The following is a 24,813-nucleotide window of genomic DNA, read 5'->3' on the forward strand; positions in this document are numbered from 1 at the left end:
TTCATCGACTACAGCTCGGCATTCAACACCATAGTACCCTCCAAGCTCGTCATCAAGCTCGAGACCCTGGGTCTTGACCCCGCCCTGTGCAACTGGGTACTGGACTTCCTGACGGGCCGCCCCCAGGTGGTGAGGGTAGGCAACATCTCCTCCCCGCTGATCCTCAACACGGGGGCCCCACAAGGGTGCGTTCTGAGCCCTCTCCTGTACTCCCTGTTCACCCACGACTCTGTGGCCACGCACGCCTCCAACTCAATCATCAAGTTTGCGGACGACACAACAGTGGTAGGCTTGATTACCAACAACGACGAGACTGCCTACAGGGAGGAGGTGAGGGCCCTCTGAGTGTGGTGTCAGGAAAATAACCTCAAACTCAATGTCAACAAAACTAAGGAGATGATTGTGGACTTCAGGAAACAGCAGAGGGAACACCCCCCTATCCACATCGATGGAACAGTAGTGGAGAGGGTAGCAAGTTTTAAGTTCCTCGGCATACACATCACAGACAAACTGAATTGGTCCACTCACACTGACAGCGTCGTGAAGGCGCAGCAGCGCCTCTTTAACCTCAGGAGGCTGAAGAAATTTGGCTTGTCACCAAAAGTACTCACAAACCTCTACAGATGCACAATCGAGAGCATCCTGGCGGGCTGTATCACCGCCTGGTACGGCAACTGCTCCGCCCTCAACCGTAAGGCTCTCCAGAGGGTAGTGAGGTCTACACAACGCATCACCGGGGGCAAACTACCTGCCCTCCAGGACACCTACACCACCCGATGTCACAGGAAGGCCATAAAGATCATCAAGGACAACAACCACCCGAGCCACTGCCTGTTCACCCCGCTATCATCCAGAAGGCGAGGTCAGTACAGGTGCATCAAAGCTGGGACCGAGAGACTGAAAAACAGCTTCTATCTCAAGGCCATCAGACTGTTAAACAGCCACCACTAACATTGAGTGGCTGCTGCCAACACACTGTCATTGACACTGACCCAACTCCAGCCACTCTAATAATGTTAATTGATGGGAAATTATTTAAATATATCACTAGCCACTTTAAACAATGCTACCTTATATAATGTTACTTACCCTACATTATTCATCTCATATGCATACGTATATACTGTACTCTACATCATCGACTGCATCCTTATGTAATACATGTATCACTAGCCACATTAACTATGCCACTTTGTTTACTTTGTCTACATACTCATCTCATATGTATATACTGTACTCGATACCATTTACTGTATGCTGCTCTGTACCATCACTCATTCATATATCCTTATGTACATATTCTTTATCCCCTTACACTGTGTATAAGACAGTAGTTTTGGAATTGTTAGTTAGTTAGTTAATTACTTGTTGGTTATCACTGCATTGTCGGAACTAGAAGCACAAGCATTTCGCTACACTCGCATTAACATCTGCTAACCATGTGTATGTGACAAATAAAATTTGATTTGATGTGGTGTGTGTGGTTGACCTCAGATCAACATGTATGCACACATGACTGTAAGTCGCTTTGGATAAAAGCGTCTGCTAAATGGCATTTATTATTATTATTATTATTATTATAACTGATTCCACCAAAAGAACAGGACTAACCACGTCAGTTTTAGCACACAGTTCTGATTTAGCAAATTCAGAAGAGAAACGAGCACAGCTCGCGGGTCAAACAACCTTTTCAGCCTCACCTGAGAGGATGCTTGTTTTTCTTTAGTAATTTCACAAGCTACATACAACCTGTGTCTGAAACTGCTAACATATGACAAAACATTTTGGGGAGGCTCAACCACCTTCCAATCCCTTTTAATACAGCAAGGGGACCACACAGTATGCCCCAAAACAAGGTCATTCGGACTGAACCCAGTGCTCTCTTGTGATACTTCTTTAACAGCAAGTAGCAACCAGGGTAACCCCTCTTCCCGGTCACGTTCTAATTCAGTGCAGTACGCACGTAGCATTGACTTCAAAGTCTGATTAAAAACGCTCAAGGCCCCCTTGACTCTGCGCATGATAAGCACTGGCCTGATTATGTTTTAAACGCAATTGTCGCAAGACTTGTGCAAATATGTGCGAAGTGAAGTTGGAACCCTGATCGCTCTAAATCACCTTAGGTGTTCAAGAAATTGAGATGAACTGTGACAAGCCTTCACAACAGACTTAGAGGTAATGTTGTGAAGTGGATAGGCTGCAGGATGTCTTGTAGTCTGACACATCACAGTTAACATGTAGGTGCTACCAGCTTTAGAATAGGGTAAGGGTCCAACACCATAAAGAATCAAATGCTCAAATGGCTGGCCTGTAACAGGAATAGGTTGTAGCGGGACTGGCCTTAATATCTGATTAGGCTTCCCAGTCAGCTGACGAGGCCACAAAATTCAATCATAGGGCTTAGTAAAACCTAAGTGACCAGAAACGTCATGAGACGTTTTCAAAACTAGATCTCAAAGCTTCGAAGGAACAATAGTGTCACTCACAAAACCTTTGCTGTGAGGCGTTCATTTCCTCACCAACAACTGATCTTGAATGTAGTAACCTTGGGCAGCACTCCTTACCACCTCAACCGGATGTACTTGATCAAATAAACCTTTTTAAGGTAGGATCAGTGGACTACTCCATCACAAGATCACTACAGGACATAAGCAAAGGTAAATCATTTAACGGATTATCAAACTGTTCGGCAATGTGTTGTGTAAGATTAGTTTTGACCGTAGTGTCAGCACGGCTCATAGCACGAGTCACGGCGCATGCAGAGAATACCTCCGGGAATCTCTGTACGTTTTCATCAATAATCCCTACATGGGATGGGTATAAGAAACCACCAGAGGAGACACGACTACCGGCTAAGTTATTACCCAAAATCACATGAACACTGTCAACGGGGAAAAAAAAAGGGAAACACACCATGCGCTAGGTCAGATATAAGTTTGACTTTGTGTAAGGGTACAGACAATGTATTCAAACCTATCCCTTGAATCAGGACACTGGTTCCTGTATCTGTCTCCATAGAAAAAGGCTGAACAGTCTCCAAAACAAACGATTGAGGCACCAGTGTCTCGCAGAATCTTTACGGGCACTTGCACATCACTTCCCAATAGTGAAATAAACGGCGAATAATCAGTACTAAAAGGTTTGGACAATTCTTGAGCTTGCGCAACAGGATTAACATGAGGGACAGGCCCAGCTAATGCAACAGGTTTTACATTTCTGCTGGCCAATCTACTGGCCTTTTTACCAAGGATAGGACATTCGTTCTTCCAGTGCCCTTCACCTTGACAATAATTACAGATGTTACTTGCATCATGACGAGTACATCAACGATTGAATTGATAACTCAACTCGGGACTGTTTTTCACCTTTCTGCAACGTTCTGAAACGCTATCTATACGCTTCAGGGACCAACTCGTAAGCATGCAGGACAGCAACCTTTTACGTAATCGGCACTATCTGTAGCGCTAAGAGATGAGTGAGCCTTACCGGTCAAAACACACTGTAGCATCAAAGTACGGTCTGCATCAGGCCAAGCCAGAGAGTCAAAAATAGATCAGGATCCTTTTCAAAAAGATTTTGGGCAACAACTGGAGATTAATAGCAACATCAAAAGGCGGAGAACGACCAAGGGAAGAGTGTCACATTGGGGAGCTTGAATAGTCTTTCTCAAAAGAAATTTCACCTAAAAGCTTGCCTTCTCTGACAAGTTCTAACCGCTGATGTTGCAACCGCAGTTTAGCTTGTTCCGTATCCTGCTTCAACCTTTCCAGTTCTTTGTCACGTTGTAGCTGCAATAAAAGTGACTCCTTTTTCTGCTCAAATGTCAAACCAGCACTGGACACAATTTGGAACATCCAATACAGCTGGACGAGGCCCTTCTTTGTGAGGCATTGGAAAACCTCCCTGGTCTTTTGTGGTTGAATCTGTGGTTGAAATTCACTGCTCGACTGAGTGACCTTACAATTATCTGTATGTGTGGGTTATAGAGATGAGGTAGTCATTCAAATATCTTGTTGAACTAAACTATTGCACACAGTGAGTCCCTGCAACTTATGTGACTTGGTAAGCACAGTTTTACTCCTGATCTTATTTAGGCTTTTGCCTTAACAAAGGGGTTGAATACTTGACTCATTTCAGCTTTTCATTTGAATAAAATTTGCAAAACTTAATTCCATTTTCACATTATGCCGTATTGTGTGTAGACCAGTGACAAAAACATCTCAATTTAATCTATTTTAAATTCAGGTTGTAACACAACAAAATGTGGAAAAAGTCTAGGGGTGTGAATACTTGGAGGGCATTCAGTTGTGCTGAACGCACTTCACTCGCGCTAAAGAGGGAGGTTCGCTCGGCTGGTGCTAGCACATGCGCAGATCAAATAGCTGTAACGCCTATTGTAAGGTGTCTAATTATTTGAAAGTTTGCTCAGAACCAGGTGTTTTTAATTGGCGTATTCTTACATTTTGACTTTACGCCAATTTTTAAGTTAAGCAGAGTTAAGGTATATACGTGACTTTTGCATAATCTGCCTACTGACAATCTGTTTTAATATCAAATTATTACTGTGCAAGTAATCGTACTCCGACACGACTCAAAATTGGGTCTTAAAAATATGCTACACCTTTTGTTGACATCAGTTATTTACACATTATGCATTGGATGGATAGCCTACTGGGTTTGGACTTCACAGAATAAAAGATTAGAAAATGAATGCAGTCAACTCCCACTCATGAGTATTTACACTATACCATGCATGCAGTAACAATGTGTAGCCCACTTGTTAGTGTAGTGATCAATAATATTTAACAATCTACAATTGATAGACCTGACTGACTCCATTTGATATTAATTTGTTCTACTATTTGTCCTTTATTTCTGCACTGTTGGGAGAGGCCCGTGAGTAAGCATTTCACTGTTAGTCTATACCTGTTGTTAACGAAGCATGTGACATACAATTTGATGTGATTATAGTAAAACCATGTGCATTCAAGTATTGTGCGTTTTTAGCTGACTAAGATCAAGGAATGGTCATGAGAAGGAATGCAAAACGCAAGTATTATTTAATAATGTTGTAGAATGAATGGATTCACAAAGGCATAAAGCTTAAGATACAGAGCAATACTGACATTTAACATAGCAAAGAATGTACAAAGAGATGTCTACTAGGCCTGTGGCCTAGAAGTCTAGGAAATGAGAATTGATCATACAACCTTCCTCCATGAACAGTTTACAGGATAAGAGGGCGAACAACAGACCTTCATTCCATTTTATACCAGTTCTGACTTGTTTGTATTCAAAATCAAATTGTTGACCAAACCGAAGGTAATAAAACTAAGATATCAGATCAAACCAGCCAACCTCCTCTAGGAAGGGAGTCACATCTACACTATATATACACCAAAGTATATGGACACCCCTTTTGTGGACCCGTTGTTGACAGGTGTATAAAATCAAGCATATAGCCATGCAATCTCCATATACTAACATTGTCAGTAGAATGGCCTTACTGAAGAGCTCGGTGGATTTCAATGTGGCACAGTCAGAGGATGCCAACTTTCCAACAAGTCAGTTCATCAAATTTCTGCCCTGCTAGAGCTGCTTCGGTCAACTGTAAGTGCTGTTATTATGAAGTGGAAATATTTATGAGCAACAACGGCTCAGCTGTGGAGTGGTAGGCCACACAAGCTCACAGAAAGGGACTGCAGAGTGCTGAAGCGCGTAGCATGTAAAAATCGTCGGTCCTTGGTTGCAACACTCTCACTACCGAGTTCCAAAATGTCTCTGGAAGCAACGTCCGCACAAGAAGGGTTCGTCGGGAGCTTCATCACCATCTGGCAGTCCAATGGACAAATCTGGGTTTGGCGGTTTCGGTGGAAGAGGTATAATGGTTCGTGCTAGGCCCCTTAGTGCCATTGAAGGGAAATCTTAATGCTATAGCATACAATGACGTTCTAGATGATTCTGTGCTTCAAACTTTGTAGCAACAGTTTGGGAAAGGCCCTTTCCTGTTTCAGCATGACGATGCCCCTATGCACAAAGTGAGGTCCATACAGAAATGGTTTGTCGAGATTGGTGTGGAAGAACTTGACTGGCCTGCACAGAGCCCTGACCTCAACCCCATCGAACACCTTTTGGATGTATTGGAACGGCGACTGCGAGCCAGGCGTAATCGCCCAACATCAGTGTCAGACCTCACTAATGCTCTTGTAGCTGAATGGAAACAAGTCCCTGCAGCAATATTCCAACATCTAGTGGGAAGCCTTCCCAGAAGAGTGGAGACTTTTATAGTATCAAAGTGGGGACCAACTCTATATTAATGCACATATTTGGGAATGGATGTTTGATGAGCAGGTGTCCACATACTTTTGGTATGTAGTGTATGTGTGATAACCCAAGGGGGTGGGCTGGGAACACTTGCATATTCATCAGTCTGTTCCATGTCAATTTTTGCCTAACCACACATAATCTAGTTCCCAACCCATATCTCCACAGATGGCCAGGTTAGAAGTCAGTTTGTGCACACCAAGAAAGCAGTGGATTTCTGTTTTGAACATTGTAACAATTACACTTGCTTCATGACAAATCATTCAAATAAGTGTTTTATTTGTTCATTATGGTTTGGCCTTTTTGAATCACAGGGATGTGTACTTGATCTTGTGACTCTGAAAGCACTCATTTGTCATTTTGCTGGACTGTGATAATAGGAGCACATTATCCTGAGAACCGCCTGTCTGCTTGTTTAATCAATTATGTGCATTGTATTGAGTGTGATTGATATTTTATTGAATATACAAATCTGTCTGTCACAAAACCAAATTATTTCAGATTTGTTGTTGGCTGAGACCTTGTACAATGTCAATTTTAGTACCTCAATTAGTCTCCAATTATTTGGCCCTGCTTTTCTGGAAGGGTTATTTTGATTGAAATTTAATCAGTGGGGGCTTTTGTTTTTGAGCTGACGCGCACACATGTTCAAATTACTCAAGGAGTGAAATGTAGTACATTCTGAATAACAGCAGCCAATTCAAATCTAAATTTGGAATCAAGCATGGGTGATTCAGCATATGTTCTTGATATCCACAATATTTCTCTTGATCGAAATTCACATTGTTTTCATGAGCACCTCTTAGAACCCTCCCCACCCTTAACACATCTAATTAGCTCAGGATGAGTGGCTCTAAACAAATGTCTTCAGTGTTTTACTTATCACATGAGATGAGAGCATAGTATGTTCTCTTTCTAGTGTCCGCTGCAGGGCACTATTTTCCATCTAAGTTAAAGATTTCAAACTTTCTTCCTGGATCTTGTTCTGCAGTCCAGGAGGCACACTTAAGTATTAAACTTTCTAAATAGTGAGTTGTATTTTGTTTCATTCATACTCAATAATTCTTTTTAATAAAAAAAAAAACTCAAATTCCTTTTGAACACTGAATGGCCTCTGACTACAGAACACTAGCAGTCACGTAATGCTCCCTCCAATGTACAAGAGCCCAGCCATCAACATCCATTGACTCTTGGGGTTGAATCAATAAGGTCACCTGTTCTAACTGAAGACTTTTCTCCGTAGTTTTTATCTCCTCAAAGACAGAGATAGTCTACCCGGTCAAAACGTATGGTTCCGTCCCTTGATTTATCGCTCATTTCAGACTGGTAATGGCTCTGTGCTAAGCAGGGGACAAAAGCAGGTAGTTCTTTCTGTATATTTTTTGTGATTGATATTACTATGCCACACTGTGATACACATCGCTCCTCTGTTAAATAAAAACAATTTAAACACGGGACTGATGTCCTACAGTGTAATTACTTAATAGTATATGAATGTATCATGGTAAAATCCTCTCCTATTCCCCTCATGACCCACCATTGTATCTTTATCTGTGGGTTGTATTTGTAATGTGATTTGTAAGGTGATTTTGGGGGTTGAGCTTGGATACAGAATGCAGCACATTCCTATTAATTCCTAATGTGATTCTATTACAAATCCCATTCCACATGGCATTGATGAATTTTATCATACACCAAGCTCACATTCTATACAACTACGTCTGATGGTTTTCTTCCGTTTCAGCTAAAACTGAGCTGACGGCTCTTCTTATGCAAAATGCTTTATTCCTCCAAAAAACCTTCTGGTTTAGGGGCATATTTATAAAATAAATATATATATATTATTAAAAAGACAAACTTTGATTTGTTTTATATTTTGAGCGGCCTTGTATGTAGTGTTTTGGCTGATTGTCTGTTTGGCATCCTGGTGTCCCTGAGATGTGTCTTCTAATTCGTCAGAGGGTTTGAGTGGGGGATGTTTACTCCTATGGGGATCAGGAGGCCGTACGGGAGTTGTACGGGAGTTGTAACGATGAGACAAGATATATCACGAAATTGGGGAGAAAAAGGGGTAAAAAAAAAAAATAGCTTTATATTCGCTTTTATTTGCTTTTTCTTAGTAATTACCTGACAAAATAATTCTTACAGTAAGAATTTTTGTTGTACTACTCCCTCGTGGGCAGTATTGCAGCCCTGGGTTGTTATTAAACTCGCTTTGACAGGGAGAACGCAAACAACATTACGCCACTCTGGGTGTGTTTGACAAGCCAATAGAGCAGACCATCCCCTTAATTAGTGGTGTGAAGGGAAAGCACAAACTAGGATGGATGAAAGGAAAGGAGGCTTATGGTGTGCAGTAGTTCCAACTGATCCTGGAGGTCCGTAGGGTTATATTGGGTTGAGAGGTGTTTTCTAGTCGACCCACCCTCCATATTGTCCACAGCATTCCATTATTCTTTCTCTGCGAACAATGCCAATATACACTGAGTGTACAAAACAGTAGGAACACCTTCCTAATATTGAGTTGCACCCCCTTTTGCCCTCAGAACAGCCTCAATTTGTCGGGGCATGGACTCTAAAAGGTATCGAAAGAGTTTCACAGGGATGCTGGCCCATGTTGACTCCATTGCTTCCCACAGGTGTATCAAGTTGGCTGCATGTCCTTTGAGGGGTGGACCATTCCTGATACACACGGGAAACTGTTGCGTGTGAAACCAAGCAGCGTTGCAGTTCTTGACACACTCAACCCGTTGTGCCTGGCACCTAATACCATACCCCGTTCAAAGGCACTTAAATCTTTTGTCTTACCCATTTACCCTTTGATTGGCACACATACACAATCCATGTCCCAACCTGCCTCCTCCCCTTCATCTACACTGATTTGAAGTGGATTTAACAGATGACATCAATAAGAGATCATAACTTTCACCTGGATTCACCTGGTTTTGTACACTCAATGTATTTTTTTAAAGTTTGGAGCATGAAGCATTTGAGATTATTTTGTGAGGCATCAAACATGACCTGACCTCTCAGGGATTTGTTTGTCAAGACACAGTTCTTCTGTCAGAGTACATTAATGTACATAGTCCAGTGGAATGCTTTATGAACAGTAGACAGTCATTACACAGCTGCTAAACTGTTGGAGCCTCGCTACATATTCTAGGAGCGAAGGACTAAACTTTTTAAATCAAAACTATTTAGAGAAACACGTCACTGTTTCTGACTAATGCAATTATAAGATTAACTTGTTGATAATTCTAAATCGGCTGGCTGACACAGTTAATTCCAGCTCTCCGTGATGTTTTCGTATGAGAAATTGCACAACGTTTGGTTATTCAGTGTCCAACTGAGAGACACTTGACCCAGCACAGCAGAGGACCCAATTTCGGGTAGTAAACCTGGACTACTCTTATCACAAGGTCTAATCATGCCACGGACGTTGTTCTAATACTGGAGTCATTGTGTACGCTACTAGAAAAAAAAACGTTGTTTTTTTCCCTCAACAATTATAAAAGAAACCAACAAAAAGCTAAAAAATGAACAACTGAAACGATGTATGCCTGTTTTGTTTTTTTCTAAATTTGATCAATTTTGTCATGTTGTTTGACTGTGTCGCAAATGAAATCCCAACTCATTATATCCACAGATATGGATGTCCATATGACTCTTCTTTAGTTCCCATAAAATAGTGGATTTATTCAAAATGACAAACTGCTGGCCTATTTAGTTGTGACCCGGTTATGGCCAATGTCAGGGCCGTGCACAGACGTTTCAGGGGGCAGGTGCAATAAATAAATAAAAGCATAGGCCTATTTTATTTCTGCAACAACACACTCATCACAAATTGTAAGAAAGCTAGTTGCCTCCTAAAGACATCATTGATATTGGAAAAAGTGGGTGGGCTGTCAGCTGATCGTTGATGATTGATGTAAATCTGCTAGCAAGCTGGCTCAATAAATCACAATCCGTAAAATAATTATCTAAATAACTGTATAATATTCATAATCTTCTAACTCTTGATATGGCTGGCTAGTTAGTGGCCTGTCTGGATATTTTAGCATATGATGGTTAGCTAGAGTCGACTGTCTCAGGTGCTGCTGCTGATAAACATGTGCAACTCCCAACTAAAGAAAGGATGGGGTTGGGTCTGTAGAAGCAGCCGCTCCTCTGTCTTTTTACCGGTCTCTGTTGCTCGTATCAGCCAACCAGACCTAAATATTGATGATGTTAATTAAATGTTATGCTGCAGCTTCTGTGGCAGTACTGTTGAAACAGTATTCAAAAGAGTACCAGTGCGCTCTCAGAAGTTTGTTTGGTGTGCAAAACCTGTGAATTCAGCAGAAGGCTGCAGAGCCGAAACGGGTGTACGCTATCCCTGATGCAGTGAAAATATATATTTTTTAATTAATATTTTTGAGTGCGGACCCATCTTTTTAATACCGTTGATATTTAAAAAAAGGTAATTTGATACACATACTCATGCATCTCAAGACATTCATGTTTGGATAATGTACACACAATCTCTGTGGGCAGACCGGGAAAAAGCAACCGATTTGGTGTGCAAGCTCCAGGGCAGACCAACAGGTGCAACCAAGGGACTGGCTGGTGGGTGGTGACTTGCGGTCAGTTGGTTCAGAACATCAATGACAAACTGTCCACAAATTTTTTTTTATGCCACCACCCAAAAAGGAACTTGGCAAGTGGGAGGGCAAGGGTAGATCTCTATCTGTGTACATGCCTGGCCAATTTTGCCTTCCAAACACACCGATTTTGAACCGGTCAGTCCTGTTGGTACCGGAACATTATTTGTTTAATTTGAGGAAGCTCAAAGGACTTCTTCTTGAGCTTTCCTGGAAAGTGTTTGTTGGATTTTAGGAACATGCATGAATCTTTGTCCACAGCTAATTGGTAATGGGAGCACTACCATTGTAGTTTACCCATGCTTACCTTTATAGATCTACATACAGTACACGTCCGAAGGAGGCCCACACACAAGACACCAGAGGAGAAAGTAGCTACTGCTGCTGGGGCATCACCACTGTAGGAAAGTTCTGACTTTTCCCTTTTGCCCTACCTGTTGTTCTACAGGTGTGGGCATTGCCACAGTCGTGATCTCCTTTGTGCTCTGCACCTACTACAACGTTCTCATGTGCTGGGCGCTCTACTACTTCTTCAACTCATTCCGAGCCACCTTCCCCTGGCAGTCCTGCAACAACACCTGGAATGCTGTCGGTAACTGCTCCATCGGTTTCCCTGGCAACACCACCCACTTGCATTCGGCCAGTCAGCAATACTTTGAGTAAGCATCAATCTTCTTCAATGAATCCCATTTTTATTGATGTAGGGTCTAGAAGTCACTGGCATGGGTAGGGCTCAGGACTGTTGTGGTTATTGTTATAGCTTGTTTTATCACAAAACAGAGGTCCCATCCAGATGACTGTAAAGTCAGGGTTCTTGTATTATTGAAGGATAACAGTATGAATATGAAGGTTTCTTTAGCTTTGTTTCCCATCCTGACCCTTACTTCCTCTCTCAGTCACAGGCTTCTGGAGATAACCAATGGTATTGAGGAGGCAGGAGGACTACGCTGGGAGCTGTTTGGACTCCTTATCCTGGCCTGGGTCATTGTCTACTTGTGCATCTTCAAAGGTGTCAAATCCACTGGCAAGGTCAGAGTGCATTCTCTTCCCGCAACTACTTATGGATATTCCTCTTTAGAACAGTAGATTGTTTAGTGTCAGTTATTTGTGGTATTGGCTCACAGAAATGTATAGATATTACTGTTTAATTTTAAATGGTTGCATTCACTAGATACTATTTGTTCTTAAATGTATACATTTATAACTTGTGTATGCTCTCAGGCTGCCTCATCGGTGGGGAATCATTATTTAAATCTGAAGGTTTTCCATTGCCTTTGGGTCTACATTGTTGGTGGGTGTTGGAGGAGAACAAATGGGTGTCATATCATGTTTCTCCTCCTGGTATTTAGAGGAGACAGAATTTGTTCCACCTCTGTTGCTTCATACCGCTAACACGGCGTATGTTTTGATCTACAATGCATTTAAAATCATGTTATACTTACGGAGTATTTTTACTCTTCTCACTCTGTGCTTTAGGTTGTTTATTTCACCGCCACGTTCCCATACTTCATGCTGTTTGTCTTGCTCATCAATAATGTCCAGCTTCCTGGAGCCAAGAATGGGATGCTTTACTTCCTGAAGCCTAAGTGGAGCAAGCTGCTTGATGTTCAGGTGTGACATACTGTATTAGAGGATGAATGAATATTTAATGGACAGTTTCCCGGACACACATTATGCCTAGTCTGGGACAAAAAAAAGGATTAATTGAAAAAGGTTTCTAGTCCAAGATTAGGCTTCATCTGTGCCTAGGAAACTGCACAGAAGTGTATTTGTGTTCTTGTTTTACAGTATGAGTAAAAACATTGTGTGCATTGCTCACTTTTATCCGCTTATCTCTGCCTTACTGCAGGTGTGGGTTAACGCTGCAGCCCAGGTATTCAACTCCATTGGAATAGGATTTGGTACCATGATCTCCATGGCCAGTTACAACAAGTTCAACAATAACATCCTCAGGTTAGAGATACAGTCTCCTGTACCACTATAGGACCACTTTGTCTTTTGTCATCACATGATTTATCTGCAGATACACAGTGTAATTCTATAGTTAAAAAATAACTGTCTCATGGTAACTAAGAGCAGTTAACTGTGTCTTCTCAATAAGACCCAACATGCTTTGTACATCAAAATATCTGTCAATCAAGAGAGGGCATGTAATAGTTGTCAATTATTAAAACTAAATGTACATTTAGGTTATTTAGCAGATGCTCTTATCCAGAGCGACTTACAGTAGTGAGTGCATACATTTTCATATTTTCTTCGTACTGGTCCCCCTTCATACATTCTTCAAAGGGAGGCACTTCTGCGCCTCCTTTTTGAAAATCTAGTTCAAATCAGTTCTTTTGTTCTCTCTTATTTCTGTGACAACAGCTAAATAGACATAGTGTGTGCGATGGGGGTGTTGTGAGGGGGTGTTTTGCAGATGGTCTATGCGAATTGAGAATACTTTGCTTCAACAAAGGTGTAAAGCTGTGGCAATGGTTTCTAAACAAGGGCCTGGTTACTCCTCAGAAGCAACCAAGCACGTGGATTGTCCCTTGCTTTGTGACTCTGGCCAGTTTCTGTAGTTACTCAAGCTTTTGCTTCACTGATATAGAATACCTCATGGTAAGCTGCAGACCCTTTTATCTACCAAGAGCTTTCTCATCTGTAATTATCATGGCTGTCTACATCCCTCCACAAGCCAACGCCACTTTGGCATTCAACGAACTGTATGGGGCCATAAACAAACAAACCGCAATCCAGAGTCAGCATTTCTGGTGGCCGGCGACTTTAACACAGGGAGACTTAAAACTGTCCTACCTCAGGGCCTTCCGAGTGGCACAGCGGTCGAAGGCACTGCATCAAAGTACTAGTGGCGTCACTACAGATCTGGGTTCGATCCAAGGCTGTATCACAACCGGCTGTGATCGGGAGTCCCATAGGGCAGCACACAATTGGCCCACCGTTGTCCGATTTAGTGGAGGGTTTGGCTGTGGGGGCTTTACTTTGTTCATCACGCTCTAGCAACTTCTTGTTGAGGGCCGGGCGCCTACAGGCTGACCTCTGCCGTCAGTTGAACAGTGTTTCCTTCGACACATTGGTGCAGCTGGCTTCCGGGTTAAGGGGGCAGGTGTTAAGAAGCACAGTTTAGAGTGGCACACTGGTCTAAGGCACTGCATCGCCGTGTTAGCTGTGCCACTAGAGATTCTGGGTTTGAGTCTAGTACCGGTCTCCCGCGACTGGGCGCACAATTGGCCCAGCGTTGTCCGCGTTAGGGGAGGGTTTGGCCGGCAGGGATGTCCATGTCCCATCATGCTCAAGCAACTTCTGTTGCAGGCCGGGCGCAGTGCACACTGACACAGTCGTCAGGTGTACGGTGTTTCTTCCGACACATTGGTGCGGCTGGCTTCCGAGTTAAGTGAGAATTGTGTCAAGAAGCAGTGCGGCTTGGTTGGGTTGTGTTTCAGAGGGAGAACGACTCTCGACCTTCACCTCTACTGAGACCGTACGGGAGTTGCAGTGATAAGATAAGACTGTAACTACCAATGGATAGCACGAGATTGGGGAGAGAAAGGGGTTAACATTTTCTTTTTTTTAAAGCGCAGTTTTATGGGTCATGTTTTGGAGGACGTATGACTCGACCTTCACCTCCCGAGCTCGTTGGGGAGTTGCAGCGACGACACGAGATCGAAAAAGGGGGTAAAATACAGAAGTGGTCCAATGAAGCAGACAGAATGCTACAAGGCTGTTTTTCAAGTACAGACTGGGATATGTTCCTTGATTCATTAGATAGCGTTGAGGGCTGCATCAATAAGTACATAGACAACATTATTCCCACAGTGACTATATGAACGTATCCAAACCAAAAAACATGGATTACAGGCAATATCCAAGCTGAGCAAAAGGCAAGAGCTACTGCTTACAAGGAACAGGACATGGACGCATACAAGAAAGCCCACTAGACGTCTAGCATGCAAAAGGACACAAATAGGAGGAAGGTGGAATCCTAATACCCTGGCTCCAAAGATTGTCGGATGTGGCAGGGCTTTAATACTATAACGCGAAACACAGCCATAAGATGCCCAGTAATGCAGAACTCCCAAACAAGTTAAATGCCTTTTATGCTTGCGTTGAGGAATACAACGCTGAGTCTTGCGTGAAAGCCCCTGTTGTTCCGGGTGAGTGTTCCACCATTGGGGTGCCAGGACAGAGAAGAGTTTGGTCATTGTTTTCGGGCTGGTTGTATTGGTGCTAGCTAGGTACCAAGCTAAAGCTAGCTACCCCAGAAGTTGGGGTCAAACAAATTATGCTTTACCAACGTGGTATTGTAAACACATCGTTTGTGGTCGGTGTTTTCTTGTTTGCAGACTTTTTGTACAGCTTTGACAGTGCTACTGTATCTTTTTTGACACGCAAAGACCTAAACGGCGTTTCATAGTATGTATGTTGTGAAGCTAATAGCAATGACTCTATTACTGTGTAACTCCGGTAGGCAACATTTGAAAAATAGCGCACTTGGTAGTGTGCACCGGTGCTTGTCCAGTCGACAAAAGCCAACATCACTCACGACAGAGAACGATTGATTGTCAAGGGCAATGAATTCAATTGTCTTGGTTTTAATGGATTTCACCTTTTGAGTTGTCTCGCTGAAATGTTCTTAATCTTTCAAATGACTGCTCAACTTGTTGACTGCTCGATCCACACAGCAGACATTGTGGGCTAGGTTAGGAATGCTGAGTTGCACATGTAGCACAATTTTTATGTAGCATCATTACGTCATGTACCTATGTTATATAGGTATGCACGGTATCTTTGACATCGGTTTTTAACATTGCCGTTAAACTAGACATTGGCAGATGTTGGAATTTTTGGCTAATATTGGCCGATTCCGAAATGCTCACCGATATATCGTGCATCCCAACTCAAAATGTTATAGGAGCCAGCCTAGGCTACTGCTCAAATGCTGCTGTAAAGGCTTACATGTTTCTCCTTTGCATGTTTTTTTGGCGGGGTTATTCATTGTCAATCTTTAAAACCGAAGCCAGACTACAACATTTTAGTAGCCTAGCTAGGTCTATGGCATGTGTCTGTACACTTTCCCTCCGCGGACGTGGTAAATGGAACACATGATGGCAGCACAGTTGACATTGAATTCACTGATGCAAGGGTATCAGGCTGTAATTTCATGAAGTAGATGATGCAGCTGTTGACTCATTTATACTTGCTTGTGTATCCTATGACCAGAAGCTGTCGGACTATGAGAGATAATGTAGTCGGATGAAGACAGAGCAGCTGGAGTAGCAGTGTTCTCTGGGTTTAATCCATGTCTGTGTCAGGGCCAAAAAGTCTAGGGACTGGAATGAACTTGGCGTTCTTGACCGCAGATCGGCAGTTCCAAATCCTGCCGGAGACTAGGAATTGCGCAACGGGTACACTAAATTAGAAGGGTTGCAGCCAAGGGGTGGGGAGTGTCTGTAAAGTGAACTGGGATAGAAGATGCATGCCATAGTTGCCAAAGCTACAAAACAGCAAAATGAGAGAATCTGAAAATAACTAGGTAAAATACTCAAGTGAGAGTGGTGTGGAGCCTTCTACTCTTCCTTCATAAAATAACTAGGTAGAACGTCTTTGTTTTGCCGACGATCTTAGTTTTGACAATGACACCTCCACTGACACTGATTACCAAAACCACAACAGTCACAAATTTCTCTGCACGTTAATTCTGGTTGATGTGTCAACAATCACCTGCAAGTTATGAGTAGTCAGCAGTTCACACACCAAGTAGGCTAATAGGAAGACAGGCAGCATTTAAAGTAGATGGCCCTAGCTAGCAAAAAGACAGTATTAGACAACAGATTAGGACAATAATTATACTCCTCGAGATATCAGAAGTCCTCTAGTTATAGAATGGTTCTGTTCCCTGAACCGGTTCCAACCCCTGGTCTCAACAGACTTTTTCAATCTCTCCTTGTCCCAGTCTGTAATCCCAATATGTTTCAAACTGAACAAGAACTCCAAGGTAACCAGCCTAAATGACTATCAACCTGTAGCACTCACATCTGTAATTATATGTCATGACACACATCAACACCATCATCCCAGACACCCTGGACCCACTTCAATTTGCGTACCTCCCCCTACAGATCCACCGACGACGCAATCTCAATTGCACTTTACACTGCCCTCTCACACTTGGACAAGAGGGGAAATAACGGTGTGAGACTGCTGTTCATAGACTACAGCTCAGCGTTCAACGCCATAGTCACCTTCAACCCTGGGTTTGAAAACCTCCCTCTGCAACTGGATCCTGGGCCTCATTTGTCAATGTTGCGTAGAAAAACTTCTAAATTAACTCATACGAAGAAAATGTATGATGTTCGCAAGTATAAAAAAAGTTGGTATTTACACACACCTGTAAGTATTTTGCCTTGATAAATCAGACACGTTCTAAAACACTGTGCTAGTGCACGTGCAGTCTCATTTACACAAAGAACCACCCTAAATGACCATTTATGGTCACAAATATTCCCTTTAAAGCTACAAGAAATGTCACTCATTTCTGTCTGCCAACATGGAGAAATCATAAAGACAAAGAAAAAAAACTTTTGGAGGAAGAAATTGAACTTTTGATCACCTAAGTAGAATAAAGAAGCCATACTTTTGGAGCCCTCAGCAATGGCTTGACAAGTAAGATTTTAAAAATATTGCTTCTAGGACTCAATCAGCAGCTGGAAGATGTATGCAACGGCATAAGAGAGAGAAATCAATCATTGAAAGAACTTGTTGATTGTGTCAAACATGTGAGATAGTAAATTCTCGTGAAATGTAAATGTGTGTTCCTTGTTGATTTGATTACAATATTTGGAAGAACAGATACCTTAAACTGTTGTATGATATTGACTCTTGTCCTCAGTGCCGGAGGTATGGATAGTGGGGAAACACTCCCTCAGGCATGGGCTCATCGGGTCTGGTCATTAAGTGGAATGTCATTTTTGATTGCGATATTGTGGAGTACACTGCAAGCCTTGACGATGTAGAAAACCTAAAAAGGAATTTGCACATTGTATTACATTCATGTAATGGCATTTAAAGGAATGTCATTTCAGAGGCAAACCTTGCTAGGCTGGTATTGCAGTGCCTCCTGTCCCAGACAAGCACAGCCAATGTCCTTTTGGCAGGTCTATGGTGCATTCCACTGTTCTTGTGCGTGCGTGCGTGCGTGCGTGGGCTTGGTTGTACTTTGCCTCTTGTTGGTTTGTGAGGGCAGTCATCAAATCAATTTAAAGTTTATTTGTCACCTGTGCCGAATACAAAAGGTATAGACCTTAGTGAAATGCTTACTTACAGGCTATAACCAACAGTGCAATTTCTAAGTTGAAAAAGTATTTGGTGAACAATCGGTAAGTAAAGAAATAGACAGCAGCGAGGCTGTATACAGGCACTGTATACAGTCAGGCTGATTGAGGTAGTATGTACATGTACATGTAGATATGGTTAAAGTGACTGCATATATGATAAACAGAGTAGCAGTAGCGTAAAAGAGGGGGTGGTCGGTGGCGGGAGACAATGCAGATGCAGCCCTGGTAGCCAATGTGTGGGGGCACCGGTTGGTTGGGATAATTGAGGTAGTATGTACATGAATGTATAGTTAAAGTGACTATGCATATACAGTGGGGAGAACAAGTATTTGATACATTGCTGATTTTGCAGGTTTTCCTACTTACAAAGCATGTAGAGGTCTGTAATTTTTATCATAGGTACACTTCAACTATGACAGACAACATTTGAAAAAATATCCAGAATCACATTGTAGGATTTTTAATGAATTTATTTGCAAATTATGGTGGAAAATAAGTATTTGGTCACCTACAAACAAGCAAGATTTCTGGCTCTGACAGACCTGTAACTTCTTCTTTAACTTCTTGCGTCGAGCCATCCCGGATCTGGGATCGTGACTACAGCCTCAAGTCCATTACCATAGCGCAAAGTTAACTATTCATGAAAATCGCAAATGAAATGAAATCAATATGCTAGCTCTCAAGCTTAGCATTTTGTTAACAACACTGTCATCTCAGATTTTCAAAATATGCTTCTCAACCATAGCAAAACAAGCATTTGTGTAACAGTATTGATAGCTAGCATAGCATTTAGTGTAGCATTTAGCATTAGCATTCTGCAGGCAACATTTAAAAAAAAAACAGAAAAGCATTCAAATAAAATCATTTACCTTTGAAGAACTTTGGATGTTTTCAATGAGGAGACTCTCAGTTAGATAGCAAATGTTCCGTTTTTCCTGAAAGATTATTTGTTTAGGACAAATCGCTCCGTTTTCTGCGTCACGTTTAGCTACGAAAAAAACCTGTATCCAGGATTGTGTAAATCTATCCGCAAGCTCATTAGCATAACACAACATTAACTATTCATGAAAATCGCAAATGAAATGAAATCAATATGCTAGCTCTCAAGCTTAGCCTTTTGTTAACAACACTGTCATCTCAGATTTTCAAAAATATGCTTCTCAACCATAGCAAAACAAGCATTTGTGTAACAGTATTGATAGCCTAGCATAGGATTATGCCTGGCATTCAGCATGCAACATTTTCACAAAAACCAGAAAAGCATTCAAATAAAATCATTTACCTTTGAAGAACTTCAGATGTTTTCAATGAGGAGACTCTCAGTTAGATAGCAAATGTTCAGTTTTTACAAAAATATTATTTGTGTTGACAAATCGCTCTGTTTTCTTCATCACGTTTGGGTAAGAAAAAAATGAAAATTAAGTCATTAAAACACTAACTTTTTTCCAAATTAACTCCATAATATCGACAGAAACATGGCAAACAATGTTTAGAATCAATCCTCAAGGTGTTTTTCACATATCTATCGATGATAAATCCTTCATGGCAGTTGACTTTCTCTTCTGAAGAAATGGAACGCGCATGGACCTAGAGATTACGCAATAATTTCGACACAGGACACCGGGCGGACACCTGGTAAATGTAGTCTCTTATGGTCAATCTTCCAATGATATGCCTACAAATACGTCACAATGCTGCAGACACCTTGGAGAAACGACAAAGGGCAGGCTCATTCCTGGTGCATTCACAGCCATATAAGGAGACATTGGAACACAGTGCCTTCAGAATCTGGGGCATTTCCTGTATGAAACTTCATCTTGGTTTCGCCTGTAGCATTAGTTCTGGGGCACTCACAGATAATATCTTTTCAGTTTTGGAAACGTCAGTTTTTTGTTCTTTCCAAATCTGTCAATTACATGCATAGTCGAGCATCTTTTCGTGACAAAATATATTTTAAAACGAACGTTTTTTATCCAAAAATTAAGAGTGCCCCCTATCTCGAAGTTAAGAGGCTCCTCTGTCCTCCACTCGTTACCTGTATTAATGGCACCTGTTTGAAATTGTTATCAGTATAAAAGACACCTGTCCACAACCTCAAACAGTCACACTCCAAACTCCACTATGGCCAAGACCAAAGAGCTGTCAAAGGACACCAGAATTTGTTTTGTAGAACTGCACCAGGCTGGGAAGACTGAATCTGCAATAGGTAAGCAGCTTGGTTTGAAGAAATCAACTGTGGGAGCAATTATTAGGAAATGGAAGGCATACAAGACCACTGATAATCTCCCTCGATCTGGGGCTCCACGCAAGATCTCACCCCGTGGGGTCAAAATGATCACAAGAACGGTGAGCAAAAATCCCACAACCACACGGGGAGACCTAGTGAATGGCCTGCAGAGAGCTGGGATCAAAGTAACAAAGCCTACCATCAGTAACACACTACGCCGCCAGGGACTCAAATCCTGCAGTGCCAGACGTGTCCCCCTGCTTAAGCCAGTACATGTCCAGGCCCATCTGAAGTTTGCTAGAGCGCATTTGGATGATCCAGAAGAAGATTGGGAGAATGTCATATGGTCAGATGAAACCAAAATAGAACTTTTTGGTAAAAACTCAACTCGTCGTGTTTGGAGGACAAAGAATGCTGAGTTACTTCCAAAGAACACCATACCTACTGTGAATCATGGGGGTGGAAACATCATGCTTTGGGGCTGTTTTTCTGCAAAGGGACCAGGACGACTGATCCGTGTGAAGGAAAGAATTAACGGGGCCATGTATCGTGAGATGTTGAGTGAAAACCTCCTTCCATCAGCAAGCGCATTGAAGATGAAACGTGGCTGGGTCTTTCAGCATGACATTGATCCCAAACACACCGCCCGGGCAACGAAGGAGTGACTTCGTAAGAAGCATTTCAAGGTCCTGGAGTGGCCTAGCCAGTCTCCAGATCTCAACACCATAGAACATTTTTGGAGGGAGTTGAAAGTCTGTTGCCCAGCAACAGCCCCAAAACATTGCTCTAGAGGAGATCTGCATGGAGGAATGGGCCAAAATACCAGGGACAAGTGTGTGAAGACTTACAGAAAACGTTTGACCTCTGTTATATGCCATTTGTTGGCAATGACAAAGTATTGAGATAAACTGTTGTTATTGACCAAATACTTATTTTCCACCATAATTTGCAAATTCATTAAAAATCCTACAATGTGATTTTCTGGATTGTCTTTTTCTCATTTTGTCTGTCATAGTTGAAGTGTACCTATGATGAAAATTACAGGCCTCTCATCATTTTAAGTGGGAGAACTTGCACAATTGGTGGCTGACTAAATACATTTTTGCCCCACTAAGTATTTGATCAGCTACCAACCAGTAAGAATTCCAGCTCTCACAGACCTCTTAGTTTTTCTTTAAGAAGCCCTCTTCTCCACTCATTACCTGTATTAACTGCATCTGTTTGAACACGTTACCTGTATAAAAGACACCTGTCCACACACTCAATCAAACAGACTCCAATCACTCCACAATGGCCAAGACCAGAGAGCTGTGTAAGGACATCAGGGATACAATTGTAGACCAAGCAGCTTGGTTAGAAGGCAACAACTGTTGGTGCAATTATTAGAAAATGGAAGAAGTTCAAGGTGACGGTCAACCACCCTCAGTCTGGGGCTCCGTGCAAGATCTCACCTCGTGGGGCATCAATGATCATGAGGAAGGTGAGGGATCAGCCCAGAACTACACAGCAGGACCTGGTCAATGACCTGAAGAGAGATGGGACCACAGTCTCAAAGGAAACCATTAGTAACACACTACGCCGTCATGGATTAAAATCCTGCAGCGTACGCAAGGTCCCCCTGCTCAAGCCAGCGCATGTCCAGGCCCGTCTGAAGTTTGCCAATGACCATCTGGATGATCCAGAGGAGGAATGGGAGAAGGTCATGTGGTCTGATGAGACAGAGCTTTTTGGCCTAAACTCCACTCGCCGTGTTTGGAGGAAGAAGGAGGATGAGTACAACCCCAAGAACACCATCCCAACCGTGAAGCATGGAGGTGGAAACATCATTCTTTGGGAATGATTTTCTGCAAAGGGGACATGACTACTGCACCGTATTGAGGGGAGGATAGATGGGTCATGTTTTGCGAGATCTTGGCCAACAACCTCCCTCCCTCAGTAAGAGCATTGAAGAAGGGTCGTGGCTGGGTCTTCCAGCATGACAACGACCCGAAATACACAGCCAGGGCAACTAAGGAGTGGCTCCGTAAGAAGCATCTCAAGGTCCTGGAGTGGCCTAGCCAGTCTCTAGACCTGAACCCAATAGAAAATCTTTGGAGGGAGCTGAATGTCCGTATTGCCCAGCGACAGCCCCGAAACCTGAAGGATCTGGAGAAGGTCTGTATGGAGGAGTGGGCCAAAATCCCTGCTGCAGTGTGTGCAAACCTGGTCAAGAACTACAGGAAACGTATGATCTCTGTAATTGCAAATAAAGGTTTCTGTACCAAATATTAAGTTCTGCTTTTCTGATGTATCAAATTATGTCATGCAATAAAATGCAAATGACTTACTTAAAATTCATACAATGTGATTTTCTGGATTATTGTTTTAGATTCCGTCTCTCACAGTGTAAGTGTACCTATGACAGAACTCTACATGCTTTGTAAGTAGGAAACCTTAAAAATCGGCAGTGTTATCAAACACTTGTTCTCCCCAATGTATGATAAACAGAGTAGCAGCAGCGGAAAAGAGGGGTTGGGGGGGCACACAATGCAAATAGTTTGTGTAGCCATTTGATTACCTGTTCAAGAGTCTTATGGCCTGGGGGTAAAAACTTTTGAAGCCTTTTTGTCCTAGACTTGGTGCTCCGGTATCGCTTGCCATGCGATAAGAGAGAACATTCTGACTGGGGTGGCTGGTGTCATTGACAATGTTTTGGCCCTTCCTCTGACACCGCCTGATGTAGAGGTCCTAGATGGCAGGAAGCTTGACCCCAGTGATGTACTGGGCCGTACGCACTACCCTCTGTAGTGACTTTCGGTCGGAGGCACCAGGCAGTGATGCAACCAGTCAGGATGCTCTCGATGTTGCAGCTGTAAAACCTTTTGAGGATCCGAGGACTCATTTCAGATCTTTTTAGTTTCCTGAGGGGGAATAGGCTTTGTCGTGCCCTCTTCATGACTGTCTTGGTGTGTTTGGACCATTCTAGTTTGTTGATGATGTGGACACCAAGGAACTTAACTCTTAACCTGCTCCACTCCAGCCCCGTCAATGAGAGTGGGTGTGTGCTCGATCCTCCTTTTCCTGTAGTCCACAATCATCTCCATAGTCTTAGTTATTCTGGCACCAACCGGCCAGGTCTCTGACCTCCTCCCTATAGGCTGTCTCGTCAGGGATCAGGCCCACCACTGTATCGTCTGCATACTTAATGATTGTGTTGGAGTCGTGCTTGACCACACAGTCATTGGTGAACAGGGAATACAGGAGGGGACTGAGCACCCACCCCTGAGAGGCTCCAGTGTTGAGAATCAGCGTGGCAGATGTTGCTACTTACCCTCACCACCTGGGGGCGGCCCGTCAGGAAGTCCAGGATCCAGTTGTAGAAGGGGGGATTTAGTCCCAAGATCCTTAGCTTAGTGGTGAGCTTTGAGGGTACTATGGTGTTGAACGCTGAGCTGTAGTCAATTAATAGCATTCTCACTTAGGTGTACCTTTTTGTCCAGGTGGGAAAGGGCAGTGTGGAAAGGGCATTACCAGCCTGTCAAAGCACTTCAAGGCCACGGACATGAGTGCTATGGGTCTGTAGTCATTTAGGCAGGTTGCCTTCGTGTTCTTGGGCACAGGGACTATGGTAGTCTGCTTGGAACATGTTGGTATTACAGACTCAATCAGGGATGTTGAAAATGTCAGTGAAGACACCTGCCAGTTGGTCAGCACATGACCGGAGCACGCGTCCTGGTAATATGGCCCCGCAGCCTTGGGAATGTTGACCTGTTTAAAGGTCTTACTCGCGTCGGCTACGGAGACCGTGATCAGTCATCCAGAACAGCTGATGCTCTCATGCATGCCTCAGTGTTTCTTGCCTCGAAGCGAGCATAGAAGTGATTTAACTCGTCTGGTAGGCTCGTGTCACTGGGCAGCTCGTGGCTGTGCTTTCCTTTGTAGTCTGTAAAAGTTTGCAAGCCCTGCCATGTAAGACGAGTGTCAAAGCCGGTGTTGTACGATTCAATCTTAGCCCTGTATTGACGCTTTGCCTGTTTGATGGTTCGTCGGAGTGCATAGCAGGATTTCTTATAAGCTTCCGGGTTAGAATCCTGCACCTTGAAAGCAGCAGCTCTACCCTTTAGCTCAGTGCGAATGTTGCCTGTAATCCATGGCTTCTGGTTGGGGTATGTGCGTACAGTCACTGTGAACGAAATCCTCGATGCAGTTATTAATAAAGCAAGTGACTGATGTGGTGTACTCCTCAATGCCATCAGAAGAATCCCGGAACATGTTTCAGTCTGATAGCAAAACAGTCCTCCAATTT

General features: G+C 42.9%; 1 protein-coding gene across 1 annotated transcript in view; it reads left to right on the top strand.

The window, feature by feature from the left end:
- The window catches only part of LOC124036372 (sodium- and chloride-dependent GABA transporter ine-like), a 52,819-nt gene that overhangs the window by 11,203 nt on the left and 16,803 nt on the right, over positions 1-24,813 (top strand). Inside the window, exons 3-6 of the mRNA XM_046350877.1 lie at positions 11,413-11,623; positions 11,861-11,993; positions 12,441-12,575; positions 12,814-12,917. Of these exons, the coding sequence (XP_046206833.1) occupies positions 11,413-11,623; positions 11,861-11,993; positions 12,441-12,575; positions 12,814-12,917 (583 nt within the window). The remainder of the gene's footprint in view (positions 1-11,412; positions 11,624-11,860; positions 11,994-12,440; positions 12,576-12,813; positions 12,918-24,813) is intronic.

The sequence above is a fragment of the Oncorhynchus gorbuscha genome, linkage group LG05 (assembly GCF_021184085.1).
Source record: "Oncorhynchus gorbuscha isolate QuinsamMale2020 ecotype Even-year linkage group LG05, OgorEven_v1.0, whole genome shotgun sequence".
Taxonomy (NCBI): Eukaryota; Metazoa; Chordata; class Actinopteri; order Salmoniformes; family Salmonidae; genus Oncorhynchus; species Oncorhynchus gorbuscha.